Source organism: Haliaeetus albicilla, chromosome 16, assembly GCF_947461875.1.
Source record: "Haliaeetus albicilla chromosome 16, bHalAlb1.1, whole genome shotgun sequence".
NCBI lineage: Eukaryota > Metazoa > Chordata > Aves > Accipitriformes > Accipitridae > Haliaeetus > Haliaeetus albicilla.
Window position 1 is genome coordinate 11,740,938 of NC_091498.1, and position 17,413 is coordinate 11,758,350.

The window sequence follows — 17,413 nt, forward strand, 5'->3', positions numbered from 1 at the left end:
ACTCACTTTTGCCAGTATTGTATAAATAACTTAAGTGCCCTACTATGATAAAATTAGTCTCTGCAGCCTCAAAAATTAACTGATGTGTGTTAGACTAACAACATGTCATGATTTATTATGAAATATGTTCAAGAACAGGTATCCAGAATGGTACACTAAAATAGAATTTAATGTTCATCTGTTACAAATGAAATTTCTAATTGATAGTTTCTACTGGAAGCGGTATCAGGAGCCTCATGACTCGAATTTGTACAGTACAGGCTCTGAATGGTAAGGTTTTCTGTCGATTGCTTGAAGCTGTAGCTGTCTGGGTTTTCAGCATGTCCTACCAAATAGATATTTTAAGTCTGTTAATATTGCCTCATCAACCATAAACAGTATGAACTGTAATGCTACTTACCATGCTTTGTTGTGTATTGTATTTATAAAATTTTGTCTGTTATATATGTTGCATATGTATTTTGTTGTGTATTATATTTTGTTGTGTATTATATGTTTTAAAATACATTCTGACTATAGAGGTGTATGCCCAACAGTCTCATCTATACTTAATATGAAGCTCTATTTTAATACCTTATTCCTTCTTTAGGTAGTCCCAACATAAGAGAAGACTGGTTTCCCTAGTAAAACAGTACTGACTACCTTAGCTTTCTAGATTTTTTAAAATCTTTTAATATCGTGTAATTTTCTGGAGGGGTTTTCCTGTTGGGGTTGTTTTGGTGTTTTTTTTCCCCTTAGCTGTTTTTCATGCTGATTAGCAGCATGAAAAATGCTATCGTGAATATACTATCTTCTGTTCAAATAGTTGTGCCTATCAAAAACCTGAGCTCTGATTTCAGTCACAGTACAGTGATTTTCAGGCTGGTTGGAAGGTGGCACTTTTAATGAACATACTTCATCTTCTAAAGTCAAATTTCCTGTATCAAGATTAGGGGGAAAATCCGAGTAGTAGTTGCAGGTTTAAAAAATAAGTTAAAAAATAATAATAATCTGTGAACAGATGCAACACATGCTAGAATGCAATTATTTGCTGTGTCTACATATGAAATCAGATATAATTAAGTATGCATGTCTGTCAGATCACTTTAATGGTCTTAAACTGTTAAATTCTCTACTACAAGTTTACTGAAGAGATAAATACTGTCAAATGTGTTTGCTGTTTTTGTCAGTTGAGGAGGTACTCTGAAGATAATTTCAACCTTTCCTGGCTAAAGAGTTCTGGAATAAAATTGTTTCCAAGTATGGAATCAGATTTTTCTTATGAAAAGCTGAGCTTTTTTTTCTCATCAGGCTTCAAATTTTTCTTGTCATGAAGCACAACTAGATTTCATTGGGCTGATCACTGTGGTGCATCCATGTACATCTGACAGCTCTCTGATACAGATCCATTTGCAGGGAGGTCTTTGTTGCTGGTAATTCTCTGCAATTCTTAATAGTTTTGTGCTGCCTAAAACAACCTCCTCTAGATGTGCTGACCAAGGAAATTGAGAGGGTGGAAAAACTCTACATTTTAACAAATAGTTTTGTCAGTTGGGGGAGGGATAGAAGGGAGAAGTTCTGGGAATTTAGTAGGGAAATGACATTTTCTGTTTTCTTCTGTCTTTAGTCTATTGGCCTATATACAATATATGGTATAGTACATTGGACCAAGATTGGACTTTGACAATAAAGGTTCCACTGGATTGTCGGTGTAATACTTGACCTTACTTTCATGCTGAAATAGGGTGATAATGTCAAAATTCTTTCATGTGTAGCCTAGAAGTTGCATGGTCTAGACTTTCAGCCTAGTGCATGTCACAGCTGAGAAGTAGTTGTATACAGAAATGCTGCTTCTGTCTTCAGTCTCTCACAGAAAACGGGAGATGCTGTGATATCTGAAGCTAAGATCGGAATTGTCATCTCTGGCTCTTTTGTTTTGTTGTTGTTTTTTTGTAACACAAGCACTGAGTATAACACTGGCATGCTTGCACAATTTGATGTGTTCAAATCGCGCAGTAGACTAAGACAGGCTCACGCTTGAAGAAACTCCCTGTAACATTAATACTATTATTGATGTTGAGCTATAACTTTGGAACATATTAAACCATGATTCCAAAGCATAATTATTATTTTTAAAGGTGGCTATAGTTATCTAGGGTCCTTAGCAGAGTGATGGGCTTGATAGTGATTCCTGTTTTGAAGCACAATATAAATATTTTTGTAGTATCTACTATATCGTAAGAGATCAACTGGTAGACTTGCTTTTTTAATCTTTACAGAGGTAAACTTTTGAAGAAAAGAAATGCTAAGTAACTTTGTCTTTATTTTCTGTTGAGATCAAGGTGTACCTTTCATAAACTACAATATTGCCTAATGACTGGAAGATTGTCTGGGAAGTCAGGAATGACTATGAACGTCTTTCTCTTCCACTGACATGTTGTTTAACCTTTAGGAAATTAGTTTATGTCAGTGCCTTTTCGATTTGTGGAACAGTGGTAAATAGGATATTTTGCTAAATTTAGTACAGTATATAATTTACCAGTAAAAAGAACTATGAGTTACATTACACTTTATTACTCTGCCATTTTTCTTTTGTTGAACCTAATAATTTGAGGTGTGTATTTTGTTTTTGTTTTTCTTCAGGCACTTGTAAAACTCTTCTCAGGACGTAAACCCATGTTATACAGTTTCCAGACATCTTTACCACGTTTGCCAGTTCCAGCTGTTAAAGACACAGTCAATAGGGTGTGTACATTCATTAATTCATTTTCTTCAGTAACACTAAATCCGTATTTAGGTGCCCTTGTGGGTTTTTTGCCATGTCCTCTAAAAGTACTGCATGGTGGTATTAATATGGCGTAATGGATTAAAACCTCTGCATAGAAATTAAAATAAAGGCAATGGCAAACCACTGAAACTGGTGACAATTTGAAGCTGGCATAATTCATATTGGATGATATAATGTCTATTGATGTAAGACTATGCAACAAAGTGTGATTTCCAGGGCTTTTGAAACATACCGGGTTTTTTATCTTTCACAGCTTGAACATATAAATGTGTGTTTTATGATACAAAGCCTTATAGCAAAGTGTGTAAAGTAGGACAGTATGTCACAGAAACTGAAAGCTTGGTTTTTAGAGATGAAAAAATCTCTCTGCCTGATACTGAAGAAACAGTATGTCTTCCCCTTTTGAATGGAAAATGTGTCTTTAGAAAAGTAACCTCTTCCACTTGTGATTTGCTGACAAATGTCTGGAAAAAGATCTCATTTTTGTAGTTTGCAGGCAGATGTTTAGAAGAGTGTATACTCTTATTTTAACAACATAGTATTTGCAACCTTATGAATTGAGTTTGGATAATCTTTGTCTACTGTTCAAATGCTTTGTGTAGGAATGGCAAGAAGCTACGTATTATTAGTTACAATACTGATGCTGATTCTTTTCCTGTATTCTAGTATCTGGAATCAGTCCGTCCACTTATGGATGATGAAGAGTTCAGAAGAATGGAGGGTCTTGCCAAAGATTTTGCATTTAATTTGGGACCAAGGCTTCAATGGTATTTGAAACTAAAATCCTGGTGGGCCACAAACTATGTGAGTAGATAAATAGGAGGCTCAATTATGCAAATGACATAATTTAATTTGTTCCCTGTTGCCTTTTTTTGGCTTAACTTTCATTCTTTCTTAAATGTAAAAGGCAGCAATTGCAACTGCCTAATATTTTTGTAAAGTGCATTGGAGACCACCTGATCTGCACAGAAATAATTTGTGTGATTTGGTAAACAGTGTGGTGAATGGAACTTGAAAGAATGAATCCTTATTTTATGTTTGTTATTCTGGAGCAGGTGATTTAGCTTTTGCTGTTGTGATTGCTTTTGAGGTCTGTTTATCTACTTCTTAAACTTGATAACTGAACAATGGGCCTGGCTACCCAGGTAGTTTAGAAGAGTGATTTAGGGCAATTTTTTTATAGAGAGCAGCTAAAGCATATGGAAGAGAAATAAAGAATTGTAACAATAGGTTTGGGGTTTTTTATCAAAAGGAAAACCCAAACCCCAACATCATAGTGAGAGCTGTAATATAATTCCTTCCTGATACATTATCTAACATGTGGCTGTACCCGGTAGCCTAAGCTGTCCTGGCAAAGGCTGCAAAACGTTTAGGAGATCTGATACATCTTAAATATTATCTGAAGATCATGACTTCTTCAGAAGCTTATCAGAGAGCTACATTTGAATTTAATTTCATTCTCTTGCCCCTTTTTTGCTGTTTTCCCTAAAGTTTAATGCAAATTAGGTATTTTGTGTTTGTCTTTTTTAAGTAGGGAGGCAAGCTAGCAGTTTCCTTCCTGCTTCTCTGTGGAATGTTGTGTTGTGGAATCCTCAACATAGAAGACAAACTGTGGAAATTATGAGATTTTACTGCTTTATTTTTCTTCCTGCTACAGGTTAGTGATTGGTGGGAAGAATATATCTACCTTAGAGGACGTGGACCGATTATGGTTAATAGTAACTATTTTGCAATGGTAGGTAAATACTATAAACACATGTGTCAAAGCAGCACTTTAAAATTTCTGCAAGGTATCTTATTTCATGATAACTTTCTGTTTAGAAATCCACTGAGTATGTGACCTTTGTTTTTCTTTCTTCTAGTATAACCTGTAGCCAATGTCTTCAAGTTCAGTGCTATCTTAATAATAAACTTAGCACATCTGCCACTTGGGCAAACTTATGTAGTAATGTTTTATACAGTTTTGTGCTTACTGCAGCAAGTAATCTTTCAAAAGCTCCATGTAAAACTTCATGGGTAACACAGTTTAACAAGGCGTGTGCTCATATTCATAAATGTCTGGATGTGAATTAAAATTGTAAAAGACCCTAAAATTAAAAGCAAAAAGAGGGAATATGGTAGCCTTGGATGCAAGTTTTAAGTAGCACTGTCTTTTCTACTAGGATGATTAACAGCTAACATGTTGTTTTAGGACTGATGATGTTTAAGGAGATTGTGACTTAAAGAAATTTAAGTTTCAAGTCATCAACTCACTGCACTGGTGCACTTACTATGTTTTAAAGCCTTTTCTATATTGACCAGAAGAAGCTTTAAGAATGTGGATGAGAAGTACTATCAGTATTTTTTTTTTAAATGTAGTCTGGTAATCATTAACTTATGATTCTTATGTACTTTACAGGACTTCCTTTATTTATCTCCCACAACCCTGCAGGCAGCTAGAGCTGGTAATGTTATCCATGCCATCCTGCTCTATCGGAAAAAACTGGACAGACAAGAAATCAAGCCAGTATGTATATCAGTTTAAATGGCTTTTGATCTTTTTTCAGCACAGTTGGTAAGAAGTTGATCAGTTTTCAGAATGGGAGAGGAGAAGAATGTCTTATTGTCAGAACTACATGTAAGATGTAACTAAACTTTTGGTCCCAAACATCTTGGCTATCACCTGAATTGCACATGGGCAGAAATTACCAACTATGAAAAATATAGGATTCTGTCATGCCAACTAATAGCAGTATTTGAAATTAACATATGTGTTTGTCCAAAAGACAAATAGAGGTTTGTACTTGCATATGTTAAGTATTCCATATAACAGATGTTATTCATATGTGCTAGGCATGTAATGGTACTTTTGAGCCACTGAAGTCTGAAAAGTCTTTGGTACCATGTAGTGTGAGCACAAGGGGTGGTTGGGACAAAGGACTGAACCTTGAGGTCAAGAGCGGGCCAGTGGCAGCCTAAGTATAGATGATAATAAAATCCTGTGTTGCATTAATTTCTAGGTAGCAAAGATAGGTGAGGTAAATCCCATTCTGAATTTCTGTTCTGTCCAGTGGCTGTGCGTTGTAGCGAACAAATCTTGTGGAAACAATTAAGCAGTTTTGCTGAAGGTCATAGCAGGGATGTGATTAGTTGTATGTAACCACAAATCTAAGAAATGTGAAGTTTTGTTCCTACACAGCCAGAAGTAGCTTTACAAGAAGAAATTAAGGGGTAATGCATGCTGCATGCATAAGTTCTGCATCCAGACCAGCCATTGAGAGAGCTTTTTGGACTTCAGGTGCTAGCTAGCTTCAGTCATCCCTCCTGAAGGGTGAGCTTTTGGTAGGAGTGAAAAAAATACAGCTACTGGAATGTCAGTGGAGTCTTCCACATGTAGTTCAAGGAAAGACAATGAATGGGGTGGGGGTGTCACTGAGTTGATGTATTATAAATCTTAGTGTTTTACTGCTTGTCTTTAACCAGATCCTGTTTTTTCTTTCCTTTTTAATTTGCTAATTGTGTATGCAAAAATACATTTTAATGTACATTCGTGGCACAGATTCTTCTGATGGGATCTACTGTTCCACTCTGCTCAGCTCAGTGGGAACGAATGTTTAATACCTCACGTATCCCAGGGGAGGAATCAGGTAAGCAGGGCCAGCAAAGGAGAATAAACATCTAAATGGAATTCAGGTTTTGGGGTATTTTCTGCTAAAATCCTGGTTTTTTCCAGGTAAGGATCTGACAGACACAAGGACACATCAATACTGTGTTCCAATACTCAGGAAGTAGTGAATTGCTATAGAGTGCATAGATGTTTCTCCTTTAAGGGTGATTTTGAAACTTCTGCGGTGTTTTTTGTCTCTTCCTTTACTTAAATTTAAAACTAACTTCAAGAAACTGTTGTCTGCCCTGTGTTTTTAATTTATAAATAACCTTTACTTTTCTGCTCTTTCAGTATCCTTTGATGTCCATGTTTTTATCTTTGTAGAAGTTGTGTTCTCTTATCTGAACCATTTTAAACTCTTTTGCTTGCTTGACTTTCCCTTTTTCCTTTCAGCTTATGATTCACAACACCCCAATGTATTCTTCTCAATATGAACACATGTTCAACGCTAATTGTTTACCTGATTTAGAGGCAGGTACAGTCTTAGTCCTGTCAAGGTTTTCAATGCCACTGTTACCTTGACCTTTTGTATGCACTGTAAGACATCAGCTAAGTGAAATCACCTGTAATAAGGACTGTGTCCAAAACTTTCTCTGTAACACATTAAGAAAGTGTATACTCTGGGTTTTGTTAGTTCCTGCCCTGCCCAAACTCCCAGCAATGGTCTGGTTATCCTAAGCTATGAGTAACTAAGTCCTCACATTTTAATGTTGAGGAGCATACCTGTTGACTTACAGCAGGGTCATTTTCACCTGAGTGTGTTCCTGCAACTTCTGCTTATTGTGGGAGACTAAGGATATGTTTACATGGTCACAAGCAATCATGTTAGCTCACTCAAAAAAAAAAAAAAAAAAAATTGTATCCGTAAGTGACAGTTCATATACAGTTTCTCACGGTCGGTGTACATATGCATGCATCCATTAACACTGTCTATAAACATAAAAGCATGTCACATTAGTCAATGGCAAACCTTCGATAAATTGTTTATTGTTGTATCTCAACATAAAAATATCATATTTTTTTGATGGTCGATACATCATCCAAGATCTTGAGGCTGATTCTTTTCCATATGGTTTTATTTTTCTAAAGGTAACATATCCCTAAAGGTTCATCATGGGTTTTTCCCCAAGGTAGCCTCCAAAGATCTCCATCATCTTATCCTAAATTTTCCAGGCTAAAGCTGGTTTTTATGATCTTAATATTTAAGTGGCTTTTTTTTTTTCCCCTGAGTTTCATCACTGTAAAAGGAGGCAGGTTGCATCTAGAAATACTGATGTTGTAGTCAACAGGTGGAAGAAAACATTGTTACTAATTTTCTCATTCTTTGAGAAACAAACTAATAATTTCACAGCAGATTTAAGTGGAGACTTCTGTTGTTGTGCTTTCTACAAAAGCTTGAGCTATATCTATTTTTCTCTGATATGGTTATATGCTGAAGAGCTTCTCGGAACTGAGTTCGCAAGTTTATCCAACACTGCATCATTGTGGCAGCATCAGAATGAAATGCAGCATTTGGCAGATCTATCCTGACAGTCATGATTAGTGCAGAGGACAATCACTAGGAGCTTGGAATGCAAGCAGTTATTGGTTAGTCACCTCTGTTGGGAATGTACGTATGGGCTGTGACTTGAAGATAGGATCTATTTTTTAACTTTCTTTGAGATCTGTAACTCACTCTTATGTTTCAAGCTGCCTTTGAGCATATTAGTCCCACTCAGCTACAGAATAAAAAACATAAAAGAGTTTCTAAAGAGACACAGGGATGTGCCCACTCTTTCCTGCTGGAGGTCTGACATTTGCTGCACTGTATGAAGTTGGATAAGGGGGAAGAAGTGGCACTGGCTAGTGGATAAAGCAGTAGGTACATGTGTCAGATAAGGATTTTACTCTCAGTTCTGCTGCTGGCCTTTGCTAGATTATTGAGGATTATTTCCCAGCTATGCCTCAGCTTCCTTTATCTGCAAAATGGAGAAAAAACATACCCCTGATGTGATTACTCCCTGATCGTGAAGTAGTAGCTTAATTAAACTAGCAAGTTTTAAAAGCTCTGTTGGACAACTAGTGTATTAGCCATTGTTATTTAGAATACTTCAAGTACTGAAAGGGCTACCGTTGCCCCTTCCCTGTCCTCAATAAAATAAAAGGTATGAACTGTTTGCTTTTAGCTTTGGATTTGGTGTTCTCTTAGTCTGAAATGAGTCTTGCACAGAAGTGTAAAAGTGACCCATTCGAACTGTAACACCTGTTTGAAATACGTCCTGTATATTTTAATGGTTCTCCTCAGTTTCTCCTGCTTAAAGTCTTTCAAGTAAAAGTACAGTCAGCATCATAAAATTACCTTATTTTCCTGCGAAGCACTTCACGTTTCCTCTTCTACTTTTTCAGTTTTTCATTGGTTTTATTTTCCTAAAAGAAAAACAACTTTTGTCATTCTGTATGTGGAGGATAAGTGAGTTATAAAGACAATTTTTCCAGATTCTCATGAGTAGCTTGATTTCTTGCCCCCTGATTTCAATTATAATTTAAGTATTTTATGTATGTTACAGTTCATAAAGGAGCAGCATATTTAAAAAAGAAAAAAAACTCTGTGGCATGTCTTCAAGTTAGTTGGTGGTAAAATCTTAACATTGTATCCTGTCACTTGAGCAATTGTTTAATTTTCATGTCTTTCAACAAAACACACTATGGAGTGAACCCCTTCTTTTAAGCGGGGAAGAGCCTTTATGTCTTTCCATTCCCCCCTTTTTTTTTTTTAATAGGAAACCCATGCAGCATGTTACATGTATCTTCAGATGTACATAAATGACTACTTGGACTGGCAAGAAAAAGGAATGGATTTTTTTTGTATTACAACAAATCTGTATTCCAGGTGCATAAATCTGTATTTAGGCCCATAAGTAAGGTGTCTGAAAGGTAATTGCCAGGGCTCAACAGCTCTTGTGAAGTCAGTTGTTGACTGTACTGGTGGCTAATGATCTCACTTTTGCTTTTTGTACTCGAGGTTGTCTTTTTTTGTATGGGCACCTCGTGTACATAAGACAGATAGTTGAGGTGTCCTGACTCATGCTGGGATTATAGAAAAAGTTACCTCACTAGCTGATTGCTTTGCCTCTTCTTTTCCCCCTCTGTGGCGTTTCTCTTCAGTTCACAATCCGTGTATTAATGTTCTTGACAGCTGGATGGATGCATCTGCCAATCCTAGCACTTTTATCACAGGCATCCTATCTTTGGCAGAAATGCAAATTTTATAGCCAAAGGTATGATTAGCATAAAACTTCTGATTGGTAGTTGGAGCATACCTACCAAAACTTTATGAATAGCTGAGAGCACCCAAAGTATAGAACTCTTTCCTGGTACAATGTTTCTTAGAATCATGGCTTTTAGGCTTAGCCCTCATTTTTGACATCACCTTTCTTCACCATCTCAATAATAGGTCTTTTCAGATTCACAGAAATATAACAGTTCTTTGGGGTAGTGAAGGAATTCAATTAACAGTTTTCATCAATTGAGGGCTTTTCCTGGCTGCTGTAGAAACCTTCATCTGCGGTTTGATACAATGCCTTCATGACTAAGTTCAGCCATATAAATAATAAAGTGAGGAAAAAATTGTGGCCTAGGTTTCTGCCTCACTGACTTCCATAACACTACACTTTCTGGCCATAGATGGAGTATTCACTCTGCATCTGCCAAGATAAATGTGAACAAAAGCTTATGGTACTAAATTTTGGCTCTCTTGAGACTCCCCACAGATTGTACTGTGAGTTGTCTAGCACTTGAATGCAGATGATTTAAAAGTACCTTTGCTCAGACTCACCTAGGATGTTCTTTTGCTGACCGCTTAATCAGACTACACTACTAGTGCTCACTTTTCAGATACAGAAATACAGATTTAGTTGCTTAATATTGGCTTTTACTGTGGAAACTGGAGATGCTATATATGCAAATGATTATCAGATCTGGGTATTTGACTGTTTCATGCAGGAATCTTTGTGCTGAAATAACATGGGGAGTGGTTTATTCCACACTCTTTATTACTTTGTTAAAATAAATAAACTGTGGCTAACCAGTAGTGCATGCAGTAGGTATTTGACATTATTTAGTGCATTAGTGTTTTGAGACTTCAGCTTTGTTTTCACGTAAGTGATTGCAATTCTAGATACTCTCCAGCACGTGAAAGACAGCAAACACATTGTTGTGTATCATAAGGGACGTTACTTCAAAGTGTGGCTGTACCATGATGGTAGACTATTGAAACCCCGAGAAATTGAACAGCAGATGCAAAGAATTCTTGATGATGATTCAGAGCCTCAGGCTGGTGAAGAGAAACTAGCAGCTCTTACTGCAGGAGATAGGTATGGTGGTTATTAATTTTTAAATTCATTTTAGTATTTAGAAATTATTGCATAACATACTAATAGAATACTGGCTTTGGAATTTTAAAATAGTCTGCAGTCAGTTATTATACTTCAGTCACCGATTTTGTATATTGCTAACATGTAACAGCTCTTCAGTCATTTATAGCTACATGGAGTTAAAAGTAATTTTGCAGTGGCAACCCTGTATACAGATTAGCTATAGTTAGCTGGAGAAGTTTGGTTTAATCATAGTTATCATAAGAGTGGTAATAAAAAGCTTTACAGATTTAATTACACATATTGAACTACTTGAATTTTACATTTACTGTGGGGCTCACTGGCATTTTAAAGAATATCTTAATTTTTAAGATTGTGAATTCAGTAACTTACTCTGTATTCATGACTTGCACCTACAAAATAAAGCAGTATGTACTCAGTTGGTTCTAAATGCAAGATCACTGAATTCAATTAAATTGTGACAAACTTAGTTCAATCTGTCTAGTAGTTTCTGGACAAGGGAGAGAAAGAGCTGTGGATTTTAATATACTTTCTTACTAGGAGTCTTTCCTTTTTCTCATTTTCTGCTTTAAAACAAACGGAAATATTTTTTCATTGGGAAAACCACATAAATTTATAAATAAACATGCAACCATACAGAAATTATGTTGTTCAGGACTTCTTTAACTTCAGATCTGTTTCAGGTACTTACCATGGAACTTTTTATTGACAATTGTCCAGACTCTTAGATTTAGGTGTTACAACAATGGATATTAGTATCTGTTGATTGTTTTTATTATTACTACTGTTTTCTTCCATATATTAGATATTTTCTTTTGTTCAGGTATAAATGTAGATGATCTATGCTATACATATTGCATGCCACAGAAGTGTTGAATTTCTGAGGATTAAGCTTCACACGTGTGATGACATGTTGAATTGGTTCCTAGGACTACATTATACGTGTATTTTCAGAATTTTTCACTGCTGGTATAGTTTAAATGCAATGCAAGTAGTTGCTTCAGATTTGATAGAAGTAGGAGGAATGTCTCATAGTAATCTTAAGAGTGATAAAACATTGACAAATTCACGTAATCTGGCTATAAACCAAATTCTTTTTGCAGAGTACCATGGGCTAAAGCTCGACAGGCTTATTTTAGCCGTGGAAAGAACAAACAGTCCTTAGATGCTGTTGAAAAAGCAGCATTTTTTGTGACATTGGATGACATCGAACAAGGGTACAGGAAAGAAGATCCAGTGAGGTCACTGGATGCGTATGCAAAATCCTTAATACATGGCAGATGTTATGACAGGTACAGTATTGACTCTGTGGGAAACGCCTTCTCTTTTTTAGAATTTCACTATTCACCTGGCTAATACATATGAATTAGTGACTTATAAGCTGATAAATTTCATAGAATCATGGAATGTTTGGGTTGGAAGGAACCTTCAAAGGTCATCTAGTCTACCCCCCTTGCCATGGGCAGATACATCTTTCACTAGATCGGGTTGCTCGAAGCCTTGCCCAATGTTATTTTGAACACTTCCAATGACGGGGCATCCACAACTTCTCTGGGAAACCTGTTCAGTGTCTTACCACCCTCATTGTAAAAAAATTTTCTCCTTTATGACGAATCTAAATCTACCCTCTTTCAGTTTATAACCGTTGCCCCTTGTCCTGTCACTATGGGCTGTGCTAAAAAGTCTTTGTCAGTTTTTCTTATAAGCCCTCTTTACATATTGAAAAGCCACAAGGTGTCCCAGAGCCTTCTCTTCTCTGGATGGAACAATGCCAACACTCAGCCTCTCTTCATGGGAGAGGTGTTCCAGCCCTATGACCATTTTCTTGGCCCTCTCCTGGACCTGCTCTAACAGGTCCATGTCTGTCTCGTACTGGGAACCCCAGAGCTGGGTGCAGTATTCCAGGTGGGGTCTCAATAGAGTGGAGTAGAGGGTGAGAATCGTCTCCCCTTGACCTGCCAGCCATGCTGCTTCTTATGCAGCCTAGGATGTGATTGGATTTCTGGGCTGCAAGCACACGTTGCCAGCTCATGTCGAACTTTTCATCCACCAGTACCTCAAGTCCTTCTCTGCAGGGCTGCTCAATCTATTCATCCCCCAGTCTGTTGATACTGGGTATTGCCCTGATCCAGGTTCAGGACCTTGCACATGGCCTTGTCAAACTTCATGAGGTTCAAATTTATATCTATTTATTTAAATAAAGTATTATTTAAAAAAAAAAATCCAAGAACTACTGCATTTGAATGTGAATTTTCGAGAGATGAAGTTACAGTACAAAAATGGTTTTGAAAGGTATAAAACCATAAGGAAATCTTAATTTCTTTTGTAGGTGGTTTGATAAAACATTCACTCTTATAGTATTCAAAAATGGCAGAACGGGTCTGAATGCAGAGCACTCTTGGGCAGATGCTCCTATTGTTGGACACCTGTGGGAGGTAGGTGTTTAGTACAAAAAGTTAATGCAGCAGATAATGTGATGTGGTCGGTGCAACAGTCCTGAAGATCAGCAATTACTTTTAATCCCTTGCATTCACGTTGTTGATGAGTGATTATGGGCCTGTGTCTACAGCAACTGTAGAACTTAAAAGGAAAAAACCTTGCTTAAAAGAAAAGCTTGCTGTCCTTTAACTTAAAGGTCTTTATTGCATTTTAATGAGCATAGATGTCTTCACAGAAAAGTGATACAGCTCCCCATCTAACTTGTTTATAATATTTTAAATCAATAGATTGTTGCCTTTTTGATATGGCATTGTATTTTGCATATGTGCATGCTCCTGAAGCACCTACTCTTTCCTGTGCTATAAAAATCCCAGCCTTACTTTCAAAATTTAAAGAAATGGTACAGAGTTTAACTTTTCCTCTAAGGCACTGTTTGATGAGCTGCAGATTGATATGCTGTTTAAATTTTGTCTTGTATTTATTTGCAGTGAATGGAGTAAATGCCCTTTTTGTTAGGTCTGTTCATCATGAGCTTAGTTTATTACTTGAAATCCTATTTTATTTTTTTTTATTTTTCTTTTTGAAGCTTAAACCCATAAACAGTTACATGACTCAATCAGTCAAAACTATTTCATAAACATTAGTCAATTCTGATTTTCATTATGTATGCAAATGGGTCTCAGGTCTGACTGGTGCCCCAATTAATTTCCTAATTTTATTATATGAATGTTCCCATGTGTGTAAGAACAAAAAATCCTCATTGTATTCCCTAACCAGGGAAGAAAGAAGGCCAAACTGATTTGAGATTGACTTGACAGTGCAGTTTAGCTCAATGGAAAAGAGTTACTTTGTTTTCTTTTAACGAATGATGTTATATGCTTTAGCTCACATTTCTGTACTTACTATTAGTTGGTTCACTTTCTACTAAGAATTAAGATGACTAAAATAAACTAAGTAGGATTTCATTTCCTAAAAAGTTATTTGTTGTTAGCTCTTTTATAGATTGTCTATTTTTAGAGTAGAATGGATTAAGCTTTATTTCGTAGTTGGCATGTTCTGACCACTAAGTAAGAAAATTAAATTAAAAGAAGAGATTTAAAATATATGTGCCAAACATGCAATAGATTTTTGTCAAGCTTTTTCTTTCCATATTGACCAGATTCAAATCCATTGATAATTGTCTAGTGGGTTTTGGTTTGGTTTGGGGTTTTTTTGGTTGGTGTTTGTTTGTTTACATTGAGGACGTTGTTTGAAATCTTGTAAAACAGACCCTTTTTTGTCTGTTGTTCAGGTTGTATTGTTCATCTTGGAAACATTCTACTTCCCTACCCAAGAGCTCTAGTGCACATATAAAATAAGCTGCAATTTTGAGTGGGATGCAAATCTTAAAAATGATTAAAATCTTGTAGGGATATGCACTTACTCTGAAAAAAACTGTTTCTTGATGAACAAGTTTTGACAGATAACAAACTTGCAGAAATACTCTAGAATCTAAATTTAACAAAGGTGGTGAAATCCAAGACTAAGACTGACTTTTTTTTTTTACTACTAGTAAGTTTGAGGTGGGTTTTTAATTGAAACATTTTGATGGATTCAGTAGCATCTAGCACAGTGTACCAGTGTAACTGAACTGGTGTTTGTGCATATCTGGTATTCTTCCCACTCAGAACACAGATAAAAATGCCTTAAAATAAGAGGTAAACCAGAGAGCTTCACTTGCAGCTGTTTTCAGTATTTGGAAATGGATTGTATATTATATTTCACCATGTGCTGAAAATGGGTTATATTGATTTCACAATGAAATCCTAACGTTGCAATTCTGAAGAAGTATCGTTCTTTGCAGAATGTAATGGCAACTGAGTATCTTGAACTGGGCTATTCAGAAGATGGGCATTGCAAAGGAGATACCAATCAAAATATTCCTGTTCCTACCAAACTACAGTGGGAAATTCCAGAAGAAGTAAGTACAGAATAGCTACTGGTTTGATGAAGAAGCTCCTCTTTTCCTGAGTAATCAAATAATTCAAGTAATTACTGATAAACCCTGTAAGTCAGCTTTAAATTCCTTTTGAGTCCTGTAAGATGTGTATTTCATATGTGGACACTACTCAGTTTGCTTAAAAAGATATCAGAGGTTTTTAACATCTCTCTTTAAAAATTCTGGCCAGGAAATGCCAACTTTTTACTAGAAACTTTCTTGGTTGGCAACATGTCAAAAATAAGTGGCCACCTGTTTTAAATAGTAACTGTATTAAAATGAGGTTTAAGTTGCTGAGATTTCATTACTATTGTAACAACAATGTAATAGTTTCTTGAGATTAGCTATCTTTTTTCTGTCCAAAATTCTGTATACATGTCTAATAAGGTTTGATTCTTTTTTTTTTGCCTGAGTTCAAGACAAACTGCCACCACCTGTTTGGATTTTAATTTTGAATAAAAAGGTAATGACTGGTGATATGTTTAATTAAGCATGTATGGTAGATTGGAAGCCACACAACTATTGCCATTCTATCTCTGTGGGTCATTCTTTTATGTTCTAGTGATCTGAACAGTCTTAATGCTGATGTTTTTTAAAGTGTAATTTTTGGACTTCAGATGTGTATTGGCTTAAAACTGACTTATTAGCTGTTTGAATTTTAACTTTGCCAGAAAGATAGCTTCTCCCCTTTCTCTAAAGTTAGATTATTTAGATAATGGTGTTCCTGGCATGCATAAAAGCAGCATTTCTTACTTATCAATTAAAAATGCTTACATTTTTTCAGCAGTTCTCTCAAATGCATGTATATGCATGTATGTGCATTTATGTATTTCTTCATTTATTTTAGTGTCAAGAAGTGATTGAGAGGTCTCTGAGCACTGCCGTAGCTCTGGCAGATGATGTGGACTTCAATTCATTTTTCTTTGATGCTTTTGGGAAGGGACTAATAAAGAAAGCAAAAACCAGCCCTGATGCCTTCGTGCAACTTGCCCTGCAGCTTGCTCACTATCGGGTAAGAACAGACTTTCTGACTCACAGAATCTCATTAAATAGGGTATAGAATGTTTGTGATTAGAACATGTAACTGTGTGAAGTACTTTAGAGTAATCTTGCACTGCTTGTGTAAGGTTATTAAAGACATTCAATGGACATTGGTACAAACCCTAAACAGATTACTAGCTGGAAATTAATAGTCCAAAGGTTGGCACATTGACACTCGTGCAGATTTTTCTCTTCTGCTTAGTTGGTCTATCCCTAGGCATTCTGGACTTGAAAGAAGTGGATATAAAACTTCCAGGAGCTGTGTTTATAATCTAAACGATGTTGTTATCTAAGCAATATTAAACTTATCTTTTAGTTTGGAGTCACCCTTAATTCAGTAGTCATGAACACTCCCTAACAGAATTAACAGAAATTCCTGCCTATGTTTTCTTCTTCACCTTTTTTATGACGTGCTTTCAGAAAACACCAGTGTAGCAACATGCATGTTTATCATTTTGCTTTCTAGTTGTTACTGTTGAGGTACTGTTCTACTTTTTTTTTTTTTTTTTTTTTCTTTTAAAGTAATACCAAATGGTTTTGCAAAGCATCCAGATTTCCTGGCTACTATCACCACTTACAGTCTTTCTTACCTTTGGTTAGGGTAGTTACACGGCAAATAGTTTGATTACCCATCCTCTTAATCTAAAACTGAACAGTCTGTCACTATCTCTTCTGATGTATATTTTAGACAGGTATAGTTCCTAACGTGTTAGATAAACTTCTATCATTTGGCAACTTTTAATCTGTAGATTGTGCACATCTACAGGAAATATGGAAGCCACACTTCCTGGATTTTGCAGACACTTTTCAGTTCTCACATTCTTGAAATTCCCCATACTGGCATGCATCTCCATGCTATTAAACTTTTAACTGAAAATACTTTTAAGGATGTTACAGTTTGCTTGATTACTTACTACATCTGTGTTAATTAGGAAGGCACTGAACTTTCAAATAGTTTTTTGATAGCCTTTAAATCAACTTCTGTTATAAACTGAAGAAGACTGAATATAAAACACAGAGGGTAGTCCTTCCTAGTTTGGTTGTTCTATTAGCTTTTATCAAATCCTACTGCTAATCTTCTTTTTTTCCTTTATTATCTTTAGGTAAGACTGCTAATGGTGGGCTACTAAAAAATTAATGTTGAATTTAATTTCTGGAGTGATTCATAT

General features: G+C 36.0%; 1 protein-coding gene across 7 annotated transcripts in view; it reads left to right on the plus strand.

Annotated features, from left to right (window-relative positions):
• Positions 1-17,413, plus strand: part of CPT1A (carnitine palmitoyltransferase 1A) — a 49,089-nt gene that overhangs the window by 16,655 nt on the left and 15,021 nt on the right. For 6 of the 7 annotated variants that reach the window (XM_069803480.1, XM_069803479.1, XM_069803477.1 and 3 more), the window contains 10 exons: positions 2,623-2,724; positions 3,434-3,571; positions 4,425-4,502; positions 5,166-5,273; positions 6,306-6,393; positions 10,570-10,765; positions 11,890-12,078; positions 13,116-13,221; positions 15,069-15,185; positions 16,051-16,215. In XM_069803480.1, coding sequence (XP_069659581.1) covers positions 2,623-2,724; positions 3,434-3,571; positions 4,425-4,502; positions 5,166-5,273; positions 6,306-6,393; positions 10,570-10,765; positions 11,890-12,078; positions 13,116-13,221; positions 15,069-15,185; positions 16,051-16,215 — 1,287 coding nt within the window. Of the gene's footprint in view, positions 1-207; positions 271-2,622; positions 2,725-3,433; positions 3,572-4,424; positions 4,503-5,165; positions 5,274-6,305; positions 6,394-10,569; positions 10,766-11,889; positions 12,079-13,115; positions 13,222-15,068; positions 15,186-16,050; positions 16,216-17,413 lie in introns of those variants that run through there. The other variant, XM_069803483.1, reaches the window with a different exon arrangement.